This window comes from Orcinus orca, chromosome 11 (assembly GCF_937001465.1).
Source record: "Orcinus orca chromosome 11, mOrcOrc1.1, whole genome shotgun sequence".
Lineage (NCBI taxonomy): Eukaryota > Metazoa > Chordata > Mammalia > Artiodactyla > Delphinidae > Orcinus > Orcinus orca.
In genome coordinates, this window is record NC_064569.1 from 85,550,959 (window position 1) to 85,568,868 (window position 17,910).

Here is a 17,910-nt window from a genome sequence, read left to right on the forward strand (position 1 = left end):
TCCTAACTTATGCTTCCCCCTCTCCCTTTCACCTTTGGTAACCGTAAGTTTGTTTCCTGTGGAGAAGCAGGCAGTTTTGATGTATTCCTCTGCACCGGGGCTTTCTGTAGAGGCCACTGGGGTGGGGATGAGGGTGAGGGGCTGGGGTGGGTATCTTTGGGCCTCAATCAGAGCTGGGGTGAGGCCTGTAACCAGCCATTGGAGCCTCAACAGTTGAGGTAGAAACGCCTGTAGCCTCCTTCTGGTTCCTCACCTGAATGGGGTGGGAAGGGAGAAACTGGGGGAACCCCGTGTCCAAGTGGCTGGACTGTCCTTCGACCCCGCACCGCCCCAAAGCCTGGAACAGCAATTGCTTGTTGGGTCATTAACTTTATGCAGCTCTGGGGCCAGACTCTGCCTGCTTTCACCTTGGCTTCAGCAAGAAAACGTCAAGAGGGAGGGAAGACTTGGAGACAGTGTGCCCTGACAAATGGATACAGATCCTTGCTGCTGGGTCATGACAGCTTTGGGGGTGTAATGTAGTCATTATTGTGTAAATCAAATATACACTTAAGTCTGGACAGCAGGTAGCTCAATACTGGAGAATTCAGACCAAAAAAAACCCCGAAAAAAGACAGGAAGAGGAATCATCAAAAATAAGCGTGGGGGCTTCCCTGGTGGCGCAGTGGTTGAGAGTTCTCCTGCCGATGCAGGGGACACGGGTTCGTGCCCCGGTCTGGGAGGATCCCACATGCTGTGGAGCGGCTGGGCCTGTGAGCCATGGCCGCTGAGCCTGCGCGTCCGGAGCCTGTGCTGCGCAACGGGAGAGGCCACAACAGTGAGAGGCCCGCGTACCGCAAAAAAAAAAAAAAAAAAAGCGTGGGCTCTCCGGGGCCTCAGACTGCCTCCTGCCATGGTCTAGGTCCTCAGCGCCCCCTCCTCTCATTCTGTCCCCTCTTTTCTCTTGTTACCATTTTCTGGGCATCCTCCATGGCCACGAGGCTGCCACTGTAGGGTCTAGGGCATTCTCTGAGCCCCCTGTGCCTGGTACAGGCAGCCTGGGGCGCAGCAGGGAAAAACTCCATCAGTATTTTTTTTTTTTTTTTTTTTTTTGCGGTACGCGGGCCTCTCACTGTTTGGCCTCTCCCATTGCGGAGCACAGGCTCCGGATGCGCAGGCTCAGCAGCCATGGCTCACGGGCCCAGCCGCTCCGCGGCATGTGAGATCTTCCCGGACCGGGGCACGAACTCGTGTCCCCTGCATCGGCAGGCGGACTCTCAACCACTGAGCCACCAGGGAAGCCCCATCAGTATTTTTTGATAGAGCTAAGTAAGATTCATATGGCTTTGCAGGATTTGTCTGTGAACTTTTAATCCAACACCCCAGGTGACCCTTAAGCTCTTACTGCGTTTCCCTGTAGCTATCTTCTGAGATACATTTGCCCGGCCTATTAATTGCTTTTTCCGCTTTGGTTTATTAGATTAGAAGCTCTGTTCTTGACCTCCCCTCTCCTTGGGAGAAGTTCTTGCTTTGTCTCCATAAAACATCGCTGTTGGGCCTTTTCCTGGTTTATTACTTTGCGTTAATACCTGGCAGTTTACATCTGAGCTCTCCTTTTATTTCCTTAACGTATAATATTGCCTCCCTCTAGGAGGGCCTGGTGCTTGCTAAGGGTTTATTGGCCTCTTTTTTTTTTACGTTGGGAGGTAAGGGTTTGGATTTATCGTCCTAGCTTAGTGATAAGCGGCACAGAGAATTTTAAATGTTTGTTTTAAGCCACATGATTAGCAGGGGCAAAATGAACCAAGGATCCAGAAATGGATGAGAGAGGGAGAAGGTGAATGAACTTCTGATGTCTTCTGCCCTTTGGTGTCTTACTCATACAAGACTGATTGGTGTTTGGCGTGGCGTTTCTCTGTGAAGGGATAGAAAGGATGACATGAGCTAAGAGAGGGGCATTCAACAGGAACGGGGTAGAGGAATAAAATGCCATGATGATTATGATGCTGGATTTACTGAAGTTGCAGGTATACTTTTCGCCACAAAACCTACTTTGGTAGAAGAATTACAAATCCCTTGCATTGTGGGTTTTCAGGTGGATGACAAAGCTGCCAGTCATTTTTCATCCTAGGTTGGTGTGGGACTCACTCATCCACAGGCTTTTCGTGTCAATGCATGTGATTCTCCGCAGTAAGGAAGGAGAGGAATTGAACTATTGCAGCAGGCTGGCTAGTCTGGGACATTAGGGAATAAAATGGGGGGAGGTTCCTCAGGTTCTGGTCTCTGTAGGGTCCCGGGCGGGAAGGTAGGTTTGATCAAGGGGGTTGAATAGAGCCTTTTGATTCCATCCCTAGCACAGGGCCGGCATTCATTGTAGACAAGGGCCTGTTGGTAAGGACACTTCATTCCTCTTGGAGTCCTTGAGGATTGCAAGGGCTCTGGGCTTCTCAGTCTTAGAGAGAGAAGGGCAGAAAAGTGGAGCAGCTTTTCAGAGCATTCTGGAATAAGAGATGAGACCAGAGTCTGGGTATGGAGTAGAAAGATGCTCGAGATAGGACCCCTCCCACTTGCATTCATAGCCGGACCCCGAGTCCATCTGTCTTTTGCAGGTTTCCTGCCCTTGACTGTACAGTCCGCACCTAGGAGTTACCAGGGAGGGACAGGTGTTAGAGTGCATCCTGGGTGTATACATAGTGGGACCCTGGGATCCAGGAAGTAACAAGAGGGCAAACACCAGGTCCCTGGAGGCAAACACCCTAATTTTGCTGGGTAACTGTGTGGAGGCACCGAATGGAAGGTGCTGGGCTCAGAGTACCTTTCTCTCTCTTGGGGAATGTGGTCTAGCGTTTGATGGTCAAATCCTCAGTTCAAATCCTTGCCCGACCACAACTAGATCCTTGACCTTGAGCAAGTCATTTAAGCTTGCAGATACTCAGCTGACCTGCAGAATGGGCTCAGGTTGGGATGGGGAGCACCCTCCTGGGCATTTGTGAGGATTAAATCAGCTCATGCAGGAGAAGCGCTCAGCCCCAGCGCCGGCCATAACATCAGCCAGGAGGGAGTGAACTTGTAGTTATAGTTTGCACGTGTCGAGCTCCTTCAGGTGCCCCCAGATGCAGGAGGAAGGAGTCTACCTCCCCCTCAGAACACAGGGCGAGTCTTTTGTTTTGGGCCGTGCGGGGTCTTAGTTCCCTGGACCAGGGATTGAACACACGTCCCCTGCAGTGGAAGCATGGAGCATGGAGTCTTAACCACTGCACCACCAGGGAAGTCCCCAGGGCGAGTCTTAAGTGCCTTCCACCAAACCCTGGTGTCAGTCACTGGGGAATGTATTAATGCCAGTTTGGGTAAGGCACAGCTGTGAGCAAACACCTGACCTTCCCCTCTTCCCCTGACAGCACCTCCAGGACCTCAGCTGCTCTTTCCTGTTCCTTCTACACGCGTGGTTTTTACAACAGACTGGATTGGCCAGATAATTCAGTTAATGGAGATACACTTGTACCTGTTGGTTGCTATGCAGCAAAACAGACAAAGACATGAGCCCCCAAACAGAGCTCATGTCTTCTCCCCAGATTGCTAGTCATTTAATTGGATGGAGATCATTTGATTCGTGAGTGATAATTTCCATCTGCCCTGCAATCAGTCTTTGAACTTTTTAGCCACCACCCACTGCGTGTGTGAGACAATTAACATGCGAGCTCTCTGGAAGGCAGCGGCGGGTGCTAAATTGGGCAGCTGACAGACGTTGTGCAATTCAAACCATCACATGCACCGATGAGGTGGAGAAGGGAGAGACCAAGGGGAATCATCGGGAAAGAGTTTGAAGGGAGTACAGCAACGCAAGTGAAAAAATCTTCTGTTAGACTCCAAAAACTCCTGAGGACCAGACCCCAGGAGAGCAGAACTCCGAGGCAGATCCTTATATTGAATCGGGAAGATAAGGATCTTATCAGCGCTTCTCAAACTGGATTCAGGAGGTCTGGGGCAGGGCTCAGGAGTATTTCTAACAAGCTCCCCGGTGATCCTCCTGCTGCTGGTCTGAGGACCACCCTTGGTGTGGCCAGGTCTTAGATGATAGATTAGGCATTACCTACAGATCTGTATCATGTGATTAAAGGTGTTAGTTACAAGGGAGAAGGAACTGTGGGTGCACGGGACTAATATAAACGCCTTGCCAAACGTTCCCCGCGGTGGTGTAGTGGCATCGCATGGCCTGTGTTCAAATCCCACCTCTGTCGCTTCTTAGGTGGGCGACTTTGGTGTCTTAGTCTGTTTGGGCCACTCTCACAGAACACCACAGACTGGGTAGCTTATACAGAGCAAATTTATTTCTCATAGTTTTGGAGGCTGGAAGTCTGAGATCAGGGTACCAGCATGGTCAGATGAGGGCCCTCATCTGATGGAAGGGGCTGGGAATCTTTCTGGAGCCCCTTTTATGAGGGTGCTAATTCTCTTCCTGAGAGTTCCACCGTATGATTTAGGCACCTCTAAAGGCCCCACCTCCTAATACCATTATCTTTGGGAGTTAGGATTTCAGCCTATGAATTTTGGAGGGAAACAAACATTCACACCATAAAACTTGGGCAGTCATTAACCCTCTCAGAGTCTCATTGCCCACCTGCAAATTGGGGATGGTAATTAGTATCCACCTTTATTTATTTATTAAGTTAAAAAAATAGAAGTATATACATTATTTTCAGATTCTTTTCCATTATAGGTTATTACAAGATATTGACTGTAGTCCCCTGTGCTATACAATAGGTCCTTGTTGTTTTATCTGTTTTATATGTAGTAGTGTGTATCTGTTAATCCTAAACTCCTAATTTATCCCCTCCCCCACTTTCCCCTTTGGTAAACATACATTTGTTTTCTATGTCTGTGAATCTATTTCGGTTTTGTAAATAAGTTCATTTGTATCATTTGTTTTTTTTTAGATTCCACATATAAGTGATATCAAATGATATTTATCTGACACTTCACTTAGTATGATAACCTCTAGGTCCATGCATGTTGCCGCAAATGGCATTATTTCATTCTTCGTTATGGCTGAGTAACCCACCTTTAAAAGTGTGTGTGTGGGGGCTTCCCTGGTGGAGCAGTGGTTGAGAATCTGCCTGCTAATGCAGGGGACATGGGTTCGAGCCCTGGTCTGGGAGGATCCCACATGCCGCAGAGCAACTAGGCCCGTGAGCCACAAACTACTGAGCCTGCGCGTCTGGAGCCTGTGCTCCACAACAAGAGAGGCCGCGATAGTGAGAGGCCCGCGCACCGCGATGAAGAGTGGCCCCCGCTTGCCACAACTAGAGAAAGCCCTCGCACAGAAACTAAGACCCAACACAGCAAAAATAAATAAATTAATTAATAATAAAAAAGTGTGTGTGCGTTTAGGAATAAAAGAGCAAATCTGTGTAAATGCTTACAGCAGCTCCTGGCCCATACAAAGCAGCCAACAAGGTCCTTTCCATTTTTCATCTGGGAGCACCTCTACTTAATTGGACTTGACCAGTGAGACTTTCGGCCTGTGGCCCTCTGTCCACAGCACGTATTTCAGAACTGGGAAGCTGGCCTCCTCTCACCTGGTTCATGGCAGGGCTACCTTGATCCCTTCTGGGGATTCTGGCCACCATCAGCACATGGGACCCATTAGGACCTCTAACCCCTTTCTCTGTTTCAGGAACTGATGGGAAAAGCCAAAAAGAAGGGCTGTGACTGAATGGATGAGGATTTATGGGAAGAAAAAGAAAATCCTTGTAAGGAGAGAGAAAAAATATCACTGGGCAGATTCATGAATTAAAAGTGGTAAAACGCTTTTGGGCTCAACCTAGTGTTTTTGAGCTCAGAAAGCCCCTCGGTTGCTTTGCTGTAGGGCAGAGACTTGGTCATAGTAACTTGGTGTTTAACTCTAGGAATTGCAGGTCTGTTCCTGGGGCCAGGTGCCCCAGCAGTCCCGGCTTCTACTTACACCCTTGGGGGTGTTGGCTGAATATTAAAGTTGGTTCAGGAAAGTTCCCTTCAGATACAGGAAATAAAAAAGCAACAAGATGGGGCCTCTGGGGTTCTTAAAAATGAGCCCAATTCCCGTCCCACCGTAACTGCTGCGTGTCCTGGAGCAAATTACTCTTGAGCCTCAGTTTTCTCATCTGTAAGATAGAGGCTCTCAGGCTTCCTCGCAGTGTGGCTTGTGCGGGGGTGAAGGAGGCGGTGCACGCGTGTTGGGTGCTCTCCGTAAACGTCAGCTGTGTCTTTCTGGCTCTTTTGAGTACCTTCGACTGAGCGCGCCGTCGTCAGGAAATGGATCCGGCCCTCTGGCTCTCTTCCCTGGGGATACCCCATACACTCAGGGCAGCATCCTCGCAATCACGTCTCGCTGCCGGAGAGTCAGCGGCTGGGAAGGAACCTCTCCAACGGGCCCGCGCTCGCACCGCATGCAGTTCTGCAGCTGTGGAAAGAGCCTCACGTGTGCGTCTCATTTCCCACGACTGCCCCTGGCTGGAGGAGCCCCGCCCCACCCGACGCCATCTGACTGTGCTAACGTAATTAGCGGCAGGTGTCCGCAGCACTTAAAGACAGTCAGGCCCCGCGCGCCGCCTTCATTCTTGCCGAGTGCCACGCTGGAGGTGGGACGCGGCCGCTGTGTGCCCGGAGCCCCTGCTGGGGCCCCGTGTGTGCTTCGTGCTGTTTGGATCGCATGGAGCAGCCTGTGGACTCTCGGTAGGATTTGGTTTCTTTCTCTTTGGAGTCAGTAGCACCTCTGGGTCGGGAGGAGGCCTGAGTCACTGACAAAGAGGGTAAAATCCTGGAATTGGGGGCCTTTTGAAATGTTCTGGTCTAGTGCTTCCTAAAAACCAGTTCAGGGATGAAGTGCATTAGAATATCTTGAGGAGTTTATTAGAGAAGCTGATTCCAGGGCCCGGCGGGGGTGCGGGGCCTTGTGGGGAGGGCACCACCTAATCTGTATTTTTATTTACTTTTTTATACATTTATTTATTTATTTTTGGCTGCGTTGGGTCTTTGTTGCTGGGTGAGGGCTTTCTCTAGTTGCGGCGAGCGGGGGCTACTCTTCATTGCGGTGCACGGGCTTCTCACTGCAGTGGCTTCTCTTGTTGCGGAGCGCAGGCTCTCAGCTCGCGGGCTTCAGTAGTTGTAGCACGCGGGCTCAGTAGCTGTGGCTCGCGGGCCCTAGAGTGCAGGCTCAGTAGTTGTGGTGCACGGGCTTGGTTGCTCCGCGGCATGTGGGATCTTCGCGGACCAGGGCTCGAACCCGTGTCCCCTGCACTGGCAGGCGGATTCTTAACCACTGCGCCACCAGGGAAGCCCCTAATCTGTATTTTTCAAAAGAACTTCCAGGTGATTCTCATACGCAGCGAGGTTTGGAGGAGCTCTGCTCTAGGTCAGCTTTTTTTGGTGGTGGGGCTGAATGCAGAGGTGCATGTCTGATTCTGTCACTCCCAGCTTCACAGGACAGGCAGTGGCAGGCCTAGAACCCAGTCCTTGGAACCCAGAGGTTCTTTTTTGGCTTCCAGACCCCTAGGAGACAGACAGGCCTCTCATTTGTGCATACAAACCTCTACTCCATGCCAGAAATTCAGCCCAGCAGAAAAGCACTCTCATCTAGCCAGTGGTTCTCAGCTGGGGGCTCTTTTGCTCTCCCAGGGGCCATTGGATACAGCTGTAGATATTTTTGGTCATCATCACTTGGGGAGGAAGGGGAGTTATTACTGGCATCTAGTGGGTAGAAACCAGGGATGCTGCTAAACATCCTACACTGCACAGGACAGAACCCCACAGCAAAGAATTATTCAGCCCCAAATGTCAGGAGCGCTGAGGCTGAGAAACCGTGGTTTAGACAAATGCTGCTCTGACTTAACTGTGTAAGTCCTGATTCAGTAGGTCTGGGGAGCGGCCTGAGATTGTGCATTTCTAATAAGTTCCTGGCCCATGTTGATGCTGCCCTCCTGGGGACCACTCTTTGTATAGAAAGTGTTTTTACAGCAGTTGATTTCAGAGTGGCGCTGATGTGGGTTGGAATCACAGCTCTGCTACTTAATTAGCTGTGTGACCTTGGGCAAGTTACTCAGCCTCTAAACCTTTAGGTTCATTCATCTGTAAATTGGGGAGAGATATTACTTGGGCTCAAATGAGATGATATCTGTAAAGAAGTTGGCCTTGGCAAGCAGTCAGTAAGTGCAGCTGTTACTTTCATTATTACCGTTGTTATTATTTGCTTAGCAATTCAGCTCTGTTTTTGCAGCGCTTCATTATTTACCTACTTTGTGCCTAATGCTTTGCTAAAATAGGATTAGTTGGAAGGAGGCACAAATGATTATGTCTGTGATGGTGAATTATAAAAACAGCTAGTGTCAATTTTCCTTGTAAGTCACTCCACCCTCTGGCACTGGGTGGGAAATTGAGGCTGGAATAGATGTAAAATCAACAGTGTTCTTCACATCCATGGAACACAGTTATACTACACTCGCTCATCAAAAGTGAGTATGGAGAGAATGTCCTAAAATAATAAGGTGCCTGTTTTCTGAGTTTTCATTCTAATGACGGTTTTATGGGTAATAGGGAAACATGACAAGTGAACATAGATACCCAGTATCATCAGCTTTTGGAAATACCGACGTCATCTAGCGTATGAGGATTTCAGAGCAGGTTTAGAGCATGGGGTTGATCTTTGTTCAAAGCCAACATTACCACGTATTAGCCATGTGACCTGGGAATTATTTAATATCTCAAAGCCTCGGTTTCTTCATCTCTAAAATGGGAGAAAAATTGTACCCACTTCTAGAGTTGAAATGAGGCTGATGTGAGATGAAGCATAAATTTTATACCTGCTGACTGTGGACCAGTATCGTTCTAGGCCTGCAACTGAAGGTTGTCACTAGGAAGACTGTTTTCAAGAGTTAGTGCATTAGAATCATGTGGGAAACTTACTATGGATGAAGACAGCTTCTAAGGCCTCCCTCAGGTAGTCTAATTCATTAGGGCCAAGCTCAGGAACGTGCATTTCAAATAAGCAGCCCAGAGGCTTCTGTACTGGTGTGCCACTTAGAGAAACGTAGTCCTAGTGTTGAGGTTAGAGTGGTCGCCTTTGGTACCATGGTGTTCGGCAGAGATGAAGAACACACAGGAAACCCGGCCAGGCGGAGGGGTAAGAGGACACAGTAACCCTTGTGGGTTGTTCTGACAGACTTTTTATTGTGGCAGAGGGTTCTGCTTTCTTTGCCAGGCCGTCGTTCATTACTTGGAAAGAGGAGGCAGAGCGGGGAGGGAAGAGGGGACAAATACAGCTGGCTGCCAGAACAGTTGACTTCCAAATGGGAGAACCTCAAAGCCAGGCTTAAGCACTCCGGAAGCAAGAAGTGGAGGTAAGGGAGGTGAGAGCAGAGGCAGGTGCTGGAGGCATCTGTGCAGGTTTCCTGGTAAAGGTGAAAAGATGATGCTGGAAAGCCTGGCAGGGGGTGAGCATGGGGAGGAGTGGAGAGGAAGCCCCTGTTGGCTCCAGGTGTGGGTGTCACCGAACCAAACTCGGATCTGCTTGCCCGACACACAGCAAAGCCAATCCGCTGACACCGGCGGTGGTGAAGGAAAACACAGTGTTTACGGCAGGGTGCCACGAAAGGCAAATGGGTAGCTTGTGCTCCAAAGACTCGAGTTCCCCGATGGCTTCCAGGGAAGGGTTTTTAAAGGCAACATGTAGGGTGAGGGCTGCAGCTTGTGGACCTTCTTCTGATTGATTGGTGATCAGGTAACAGGGTGATGTTTCAGGAATCTCCATCATCAACCTTGTTCCAACCAGTCTGGGGTCTCCGTGCTTGCGGTCAGCAAGTAGTCATCATGTCCACCACGTAGGGGTCTTAGTTTCTGCAGAACAACTCAAAGATACGCATCCGATTGTCATCCATATCCCTTCAGGAGGAGCTGTGACTCTCTTGTCCTGATCATTAACTGCTTGAGTCTGCTCTTTGGAACTCAGACGGCCAAACAAAAAGCGGGGAGCCATGGAGGGGCTTTTGTACCCAGGAAGGCCCTGCAGGATCCTACTTGGTTTCATTCCCCCCTTTTCTTTGATACTCCTCAATCCTGAGGGGAACAGAGATGGACAAGAAAGGGAATAAAGTTTTGGATAGAGAGGTTAATCGTAAACTCAGCAGGGGAGCTCGGTTTTAGGGGGACTCGCTTTCACTGGCCCCGAGGAGGCATCTTTGGAGGAAAAGGATCTGAGCTGTGACAGTGCAGTGCAGGGAAAGGCAGGGAGAGCTCAGGTGTTGCAGAGCTCCTGGGGAGAGCAGGTGGTCCCCATCACTGTCAGCACTAAATCAATGACTAGAGGGAGGTGAATGCCACTAATTAGCACAATACCCAGGATCCCTCCTCCCAGCCTGGAGGCCCCACCTGGAGCCCAGGCAGAGCGCTTTGCCTTCTGATAAAGATTCAACTCTCACTGCTTTATGGGGAGAAGTTGTGGTGAATGAAATGAATAAGAGCAAAGACTATAGAGCCATTGCCTGCTTTCAAAATTCGGTATTGCCACATACCAGCTGTGTAACCGTGATGAAGTTACTTCACTTCTCTTTGCCCCTGTTTCTCCATCTGTAAAACGGGGATGATGACAGTACTCTACCAGTTATTGCTGTAATAACGCTGCCTAGCAAACGACCACTAAGCTTCAGTAGCACACGGTAATAACCGTTTATTGTTCACGCGTCTGGTGGTTCAGAGGGCCCTGTGACCATAGCTGGCCTTGCTCACGTGTCTGAGGGTCACTGACCCAGAATGGCCTTGGCTGGGATGAGTGAGGTAGTTGGACTCAGCTCCACATGTGTCTCTCATCCCCTGGCAAGGTTGCCAAGGCAAGTTCTCGTGGATATGACAGAGGTGCAAGAGCCGGCGAGCCAGTCATACAGGTGCTTTTAAATCCACTGTGGGATGTCAGCTCACATCCCATTGACCAAAGCAAGTCCCCTGGCCGAGCTCAGAGTCAGAACGTCGGGCAGAATGTGTTGCCCAGAGTGGCATGCAGACTTCCACGGCCAAAGGAGTACCTCAGGGTGGGGTGAAGAAACGGGGCCATTTTGGTGACTTACCACAATTACTAACCTCACAGTTGCTTACACAGGCAAACCCTCGCTCACCCAATTATCATTCTTATGACATAGGATATGTGATTTTTGTGTGTGTGTGGATATGATGATCACGTGAGAAAATGTGAGGGTGGCAGTGGAAAGGATCTCCTGTGATTGTTCATTTGATGGGACAGTCCTTCAAACAGCTGACCTACCATCACCACCACCACCTAAGGCACAACCAGAATTATCGTTGTCACCCTTCCTGCCCTTTGCCAGATCATCTCCTCTTGGATAACGCTCCTAACCAGCTTCCCCCACACCAGTAACAGTACTCTACTATTTTGTGTTTTCTACATGCTTCTATTCTATCATAGTGTGTTTGAAGTCCAGTATTTGTTGATGGGTGTCTGTTTGCCCCTCTTTAAGAGGGTAGGAAGCATGTCTCTGTGCCTTGGTATCTAGAAGAGAACCTTTCATATGCCATCAGTTAATACCAGTTGAGGAACTACTGACAGGAGTTTTACATCACTCTTGGGATACCCTTGTTCTAAGACCAAAGACTGTGGGAGAAGGCCCCCATGCTGCTATGGTTTCAGAGGCGCATAATAAGAGTAGCATTCACAGGTGACACTGGGTTCTGTGGATAGGCACATTTTAGGAAGCCCCAGAGCAAGTAGGGGCTCTTAGATGCTTATAAATGGACTCTTTATGACTGCCTGTATTATACAAGGTAACACTAGCTTCTGTAACAGCAATCACCAAGTCACAGTAAATGAACTCAAGAAAAGTTTCTCACGCAGAAGTCTAGAGTAGGAGTTCCTGCTGGGACAGCTCTCCTCCATTTGGTGTTTCAGGGACCCAGCCGCCTTCCATCTTGTTGATCAGCCGTTTTCAACCCAAGGCTCCCAAGGTCATTCTGAAGGTCATCTCCTTTTTATAGGCAACCAGGCAGAGGGATAAGGACATTGAGTTTCCTGAGCCAGGCCTGGAATCGGCTCCCATCACTTCTGCTCCCATTCTGCTGGCCAGAGCTTGGTCTCCATGGGGCAGAGAAATGTAGCTAGCTATATGTTCATTGTCTGTTTAGCGAGACCTCCCATGACAGTGTTTATGTAAGAGATGTGCAGTGTTCTTTTTTTTTTTTTTTAAACACCTCTTCACGTCGAGCCAATCTTAACCAGATCCTACTTCCATTTCATGTAACACTGGGTCTTGGTCTGCAGCCCTGTGACAAAATGAGGATCTTGGAACCAGGAAGGAGGGGTTGGAGATGTGAGCTGCTGTTTATGATTTATGATTGTCACTCTGTGCCTTTCCTAGAACACAGTTCATTTTTAGGCTAAATGTTTGTATGTGTGGTATTGCTAGCTGGCAGCTGCAGGGACACAGTGCCCAACTTGCTTGGTTTAAAGCCTTTGAGATCAGTGATAGCTGAATGTGCTTAGGGAGCAGAATTTAGTCTGCAGGGAGTTGGTGGCTATTGAATTTAGTGACTGCAGCTTCTTTCTCCTCGTCGTGGAAACATCGTTTGTACAGCATGTCTTCCGTAATCAATATAAGCGAGACATTAATGAAGAGAGTTTCTTGTTCAACAGACAAAGCTTTCTCTTTGCTGGGATTGAGATGCTCAGCTAATTTCCTGGGAGTGTATTTATGAGAAAGAAGGTAGTTTGTGATTCTTACAAGTGTATACATGAGGTTCCTGAATTTTTTTTTTTTTTTTTTTACCGAGAAGTCGACAACCCATTGTGTTCTTGGGAAGTATTTTGGTAGCTTGTAGTTTGAGGAGTGGTACCCACAAGAGTCCCTAGTTTTATGGATTTGGGAAATTTGTACATACTTTAAAATAGGTGGGGTGGAGGGGGAACGTTAAAGACGAACATCTCACTTGAAAGAACCTCTTGTGTTAGATGTGACACTGCCATCAATCAAAGCATTATGGGAGATGAATTTTCTAGGCTTTGTGTGTGGAGTTTCACTGACAAGAAGTTGGACAAAAGTGCCAGAGAATGCTCAGTTCAACCAGTCTCCACCCTCATGGAGTTTACAGCTTAAATTCCCTTCCCTCCGTAAAAGCGATTTTCATCGCTTCTGTTTAGTAATAGTATCTCTTTCCCCTCATCCCACTGTTCCCCTCACCTCGCCTCAAAAGCAGGTGCTCACTTCTTTTTATCGCTTAGGAAATTCTGTTTGTGGGTCCCATTTGTGGGGCTGGCCAGCAAAGCTTATTTGACATTTGGCTATCAAGATGCCAGTTTCTGCCTTCCTGCTTTTTCTCAAAGAAGGGCTGTGCTGTATGTTATCATAGGGTCTTGCCAGCGTTCTTCCAGGTCTCCTCTTTTTCAGTTAGTTTGAATCCACATCACGTTAGAGGAAGTACAGTAGACAGTCAGTGGTATAGTTGGGCCAGGCGTCATCGATTTCGTGGCTTTGCTTAGTTGGCTGAATGTTATGCCACCTTGTCTCAGCGGTGAAATGGTTTTGAAAAGTAACGCTCTGGAACTGAGATGTTATGGTTGGTAAGTTTTCTAGTCAATGGAAGGGAATGAGCTTGGCCAGAGTCTGTGACCCTATGGGAATTATTTATCCTCTCTGAGCCTCAGTTGCTTCATTTAGAGACTAGGTCTACAAATGCTTTCCTTGTTAGGGTTGTTGGGAGAATGTATCTACGGTTCCTCAACTGTAATTAACATACATAGGACTCAGTGATAAATACTATTAATTATTATTATACACAAAATCACTATTGGTGAGAGATTTAAAAATAGCCATGGTGGAAATGAAATAGAATATCAGAAGCAGCGAATTTTCTGGTATGATCGTGTTTTGTAATAATCTACAGCATCCTTTGCAGAGACAAATCCATAGTAGCTGGGACCTTTGGTACCTATTATTTACAGATTCAATTCCACAGATGTTTATTATTTAGCACCTATGGTGTTTCAGTGCTATGCTGGGAGCTGTTCGGTTAAAAAGGTGGGACAGAGTTAACAAGGTAAGACAAGTGCTCTCCCTCTAAGACCTTATAGTTGGAATGACTCTATGCCCTGGTTTGCCATGGACAGTCCTGGTTTATTGTGGTTGTCTTGGCATAATTATTAATAGTGCCCCTTTCATTTCAAAAGTGTCCTGTTTGGGGAAGTCAATGATATGGTCACTAATATAGTCAGTTATTGAGACAGAGGGAGTTGCTTGAGAAGAAGACTGTTGAAGCACTGAACAGGAAGGAGCACAATGAAAGCTGTTCCTCTGTAAGTTGAACTCAGGCTAGAGGTAGGACCAGAGAGGAGGTGGCAGAGGGAAGGCATTTTGGAGCTAGATTAAGCGCTACCAGTGGGATTAACAGAAACCCAACTGGAGACGCCGAATCCAATCGAATCGAATTCTGGAGTGTGAAGCACCGGCCTCAGGTGCTCATGCTTTTTTTGTTTAGGTTTCATCTATCAGCAGGTCCCCATATTTTTTCATGGAGACCTTAACCATTAAGCTTTAACTTTTCTTTGTTTTTTTGGGTTTTTTTGCGGTACGTGGGCCTCTCACTGTTGTGGCCTCTCCCGTTGCGGAGCACAGGCTCTGGACGCGCAGGCTCAGTGGCCATGGCTCACGGGCCCAGCCACTCCGAAGCATGTGGGATCTTCCCGGACCGGGGCACGAACCTGTGTCCCCTGCATCGGCAGGCGGACTCTCAACCACTGCGCCACCAGGGAAGCCCCTAAGCTTTAACTTTGGCCTAAAGAGTTCCCTAGCAAGGAGGGAGGGACATCTACTGCACGTACTTCAGATGCTGAGCTACGCTGAGTTATTGCCCTGGTTTTTATGGCCATTTCCTTTCTGATTCTAGGTACTCAGGTCTTGAGAGGTGAAGCTCAGGGTTAGTTTTGCATTTCCACCAGGGATTCAAAATAACCTAGTTCCTGAGTGGAGGTGGGGCAAGGCAGTTAACCCTTCCTTGATACAGTGTTTGAAATTGGAGGGCTTTGGTTTTTTTGTGCCACGTCTCACATACACTGAGAAAACATTGGTTGCAATAGATTTGAGAAGCATTATAAGGTGATATATCCATCTGTCCAGAGGTTATTTCTAAGGCAGTAATCATGTGGAATGCAGTTCAGACTTTTTGGATTTTGGATGTGAATTTTTTTTCCCCGAGTGTTTGCCTTTGGTTTGAGTGTCTTAATTACCGTTCAGGGAACCTTTAGGAAATTAAGGTGGAAATAGAGTCACGGCTGGCTTAGGTATTAAAATATAACACTATATGTTTTTTGTGGAGGCTTCACCTTTAGAATTCCTATTTGACATCCTGGGCAGCACAACCAATTTTCTGTGTCGTTAACTTTTTCCTGTAACACCAAAGGGCAGGAGGCTGCTGGTATCCACGTTTTCTTTCTCTGAGTCAAGTTGAGCGACCATCTGTGCTGTGAGACGGGCTGCCCTCTTGATTTGGTATTTGGTTTTGATACATGAATCTTTGCTGGTTCTGGTGCTCACTTCACTGGAATGCTCCCTGCTAATACTCTGAAACCAGTAATGGCAGCCACTATGGAGAAGAGTATGGAGGTTCCTTAAAAACTAAAAATAGAGCTACCGCATGATCCAGCAATTCCACTCCTGGGCATATATCTGGAGAAAACCATGGTTTGAAAAGATACATGTTACCCCAATGTTCATTGCAGTGCTGTTTACAATAGCCAAGACATGGAAGCAACCTAAATGTTTATCGACAGGAGACTGGATAAACGTGGTCATATACACAGTGGAATATTACTCAGCCATAAAAGAGAATGAAATAATGCCATTTGTGGCAATATGGATGGACGTAGAGATGGTCATACTAAGTGAAGTAAGTCAAAGACAGATATCATGATATCACTTATATGTGGAATCTAAAAAAATATGTACAAATGAACATATTTACAAAACAGAAGCAGACTTACAGACACAGAGAACAAATTCATGGTCACCAAAGGGAAAAGGGCATGGAGGGAAGGATAAATTAGGAGTTTGGGATTAACAGATACACACTACTATATATAAAATAGATAAACAACAAGGACCTACTATATAGCACAGGAAACTATATTCAGTATCTTGTAATAACCTATAATGAAAAAGAATGTATATATAACGTATAGCTGAATCACTTTGCTGTACACCTGAAACTAACACAATGTTGTAAATCAACTATACTTCAATTTAAAAAAATCAATAATGGATTAATTGAGGTTTTTGCGTCCATATTGGCAAGGATTTGTGACAGTCTGTTCCATGTGGAAAGAATTCTGGCCGTGGAGTCAGAGGGCCAAGTTCTGTGACTTTAGGCCTCAGTTTCCTAAAGGTAAACTGAGGTAGAGAAAGATGTGAAGAACCACCCCTCCCAAGGTTGTCGTGAGGATGAATGAGATGATCGTGAAAGGACTCTGGGCCATCCCAAGGGTGTAATGTTTTACTGAATAAATCACCAAAATTCACAAAGACCTAGAACAAGGCTGAGCAAACTATGGCCCACGTGCCACATCTAGCCCGTCTCCTCTTTTCGCATAGCCCTTGAGCCAAGATCCTTTTCACATTTTAAAATAGTTGGGAAAAAAATCAAGGAAGAATAGCATTTCCTGATGCATGAAAATTCCATGAAATTCGAATTGCCAGTGTTCCTAAATAAAGTATCACTGGAACTAAGTCCTGATCCTTTGTTTACGGATCTTCTGTGGCTGCTTTTGCATGACTGTGGCGGAGTTGAATAGTTGCTCCAGGGACAGAATGGTCTGCAAAGCTGAAAATGTTTGGCCCTTTACAGGAAAAAGTGTGCCAACCCCAGCCTAGAACAATGGTTCTCGTAGCAGGGTGAAGCAGGTTCTGCGCAGAGATCTTTTCCCCTGATGATGCTAAAGCTTCGGGAAAGCTGAAGCCCTCAACTTCCTCAGGAGGGACTCTAAGCTAGATTGTTTGTTCATTCGTTCATTGTTTCACCAAATACCTCTTGAGTTCCTGCCATGTGCCAGACACACTTTTGGGTCGTGAGGGAAAAGCAGTTAAGTGACACAGAAAAAGATCTGTGCCCTCATAGAGCTTACAATCTAATGGGAGGAATTAGATACTACACGGGTAAAAAGTACCTGTCACGTCAGGGGGTGAACACTGCTCTGGGGGAAGGCGGGGATGGTCAGGAAATGTGAAAGAGGTGAGGTGTGAGCCCTGAACACACATGATGGGTTGGGGGCAATGAGGGAGAACTGCCCAGACAGAGGGAAAGCCTCTGGGATGGAAGCACTGGGGAAAGTCAAGCAAAAGCGTGGTATGCACAGTGGGGTTGTGTGTTTATTTTCACCATTGGCCACAGAGCTTGGTAATCTGATTTATGGTCATGTTAAAATAGTATCTGTTGTCCTCTTCAGGCACATTAGAAAACAAGGGAGACGATATAGTACAGTGGATAAGATTGGAAGTTCTGGGGCGGGGCTTCTTAACCTCTGCGCTGTTGACACTGAGAGCCAAATAATTCTTTGCTGTGCTGTGCACTGTGGGATGGTTAACAGTATTCCTGGCCTCTACCCACCAGATCCCAGTAGAATCCCCCAGTCGTGACAGCCAAAAATGTCTCCAAACAACATAACACGTCGCTGGGGGCAAAATCACCCCCATTGAGAACAACTGCTCTGGGGTTAGGTTGCTTACCAGCTGTGTGACTTTTGACAAGTTACTTACCCTCTCTGGGCCTCAGTTGTATCATCTGTAGAGTGAAGGTAATACCTCCACCTGCCATCCTAGGGCTGTTGAGATGGTTAAAAGGGGAATGCACCCAGCACAGCATGCTGCTTGGTGTGGCCCAGGCCGTTGACAGATGTTAGCTGGGAGAGCACAG

At 47.5% G+C, this 17,910-nt stretch overlaps 1 protein-coding gene across 6 annotated transcripts in view; it reads left to right on the forward strand.

The window, feature by feature from the left end:
- The window catches only part of CHST11 (carbohydrate sulfotransferase 11), a 286,641-nt gene that overhangs the window by 35,653 nt on the left and 233,078 nt on the right, over positions 1-17,910 (forward strand). Inside the window, exon 1 of one of the 6 annotated variants that reach the window (XM_033427580.2) lies at positions 1,188-6,690. The exons of 4 other annotated variants lie outside the window; for them this stretch is intronic. In XM_033427580.2, coding sequence (XP_033283471.1) covers positions 6,405-6,690 — 286 coding nt within the window. In that variant the 5' untranslated portion in view covers positions 1,188-6,404. Of the gene's footprint in view, positions 1-1,187; positions 6,691-17,910 lie in introns of those variants that run through there. One more of the 6 variants, XM_033427581.2, reaches the window with a different exon arrangement.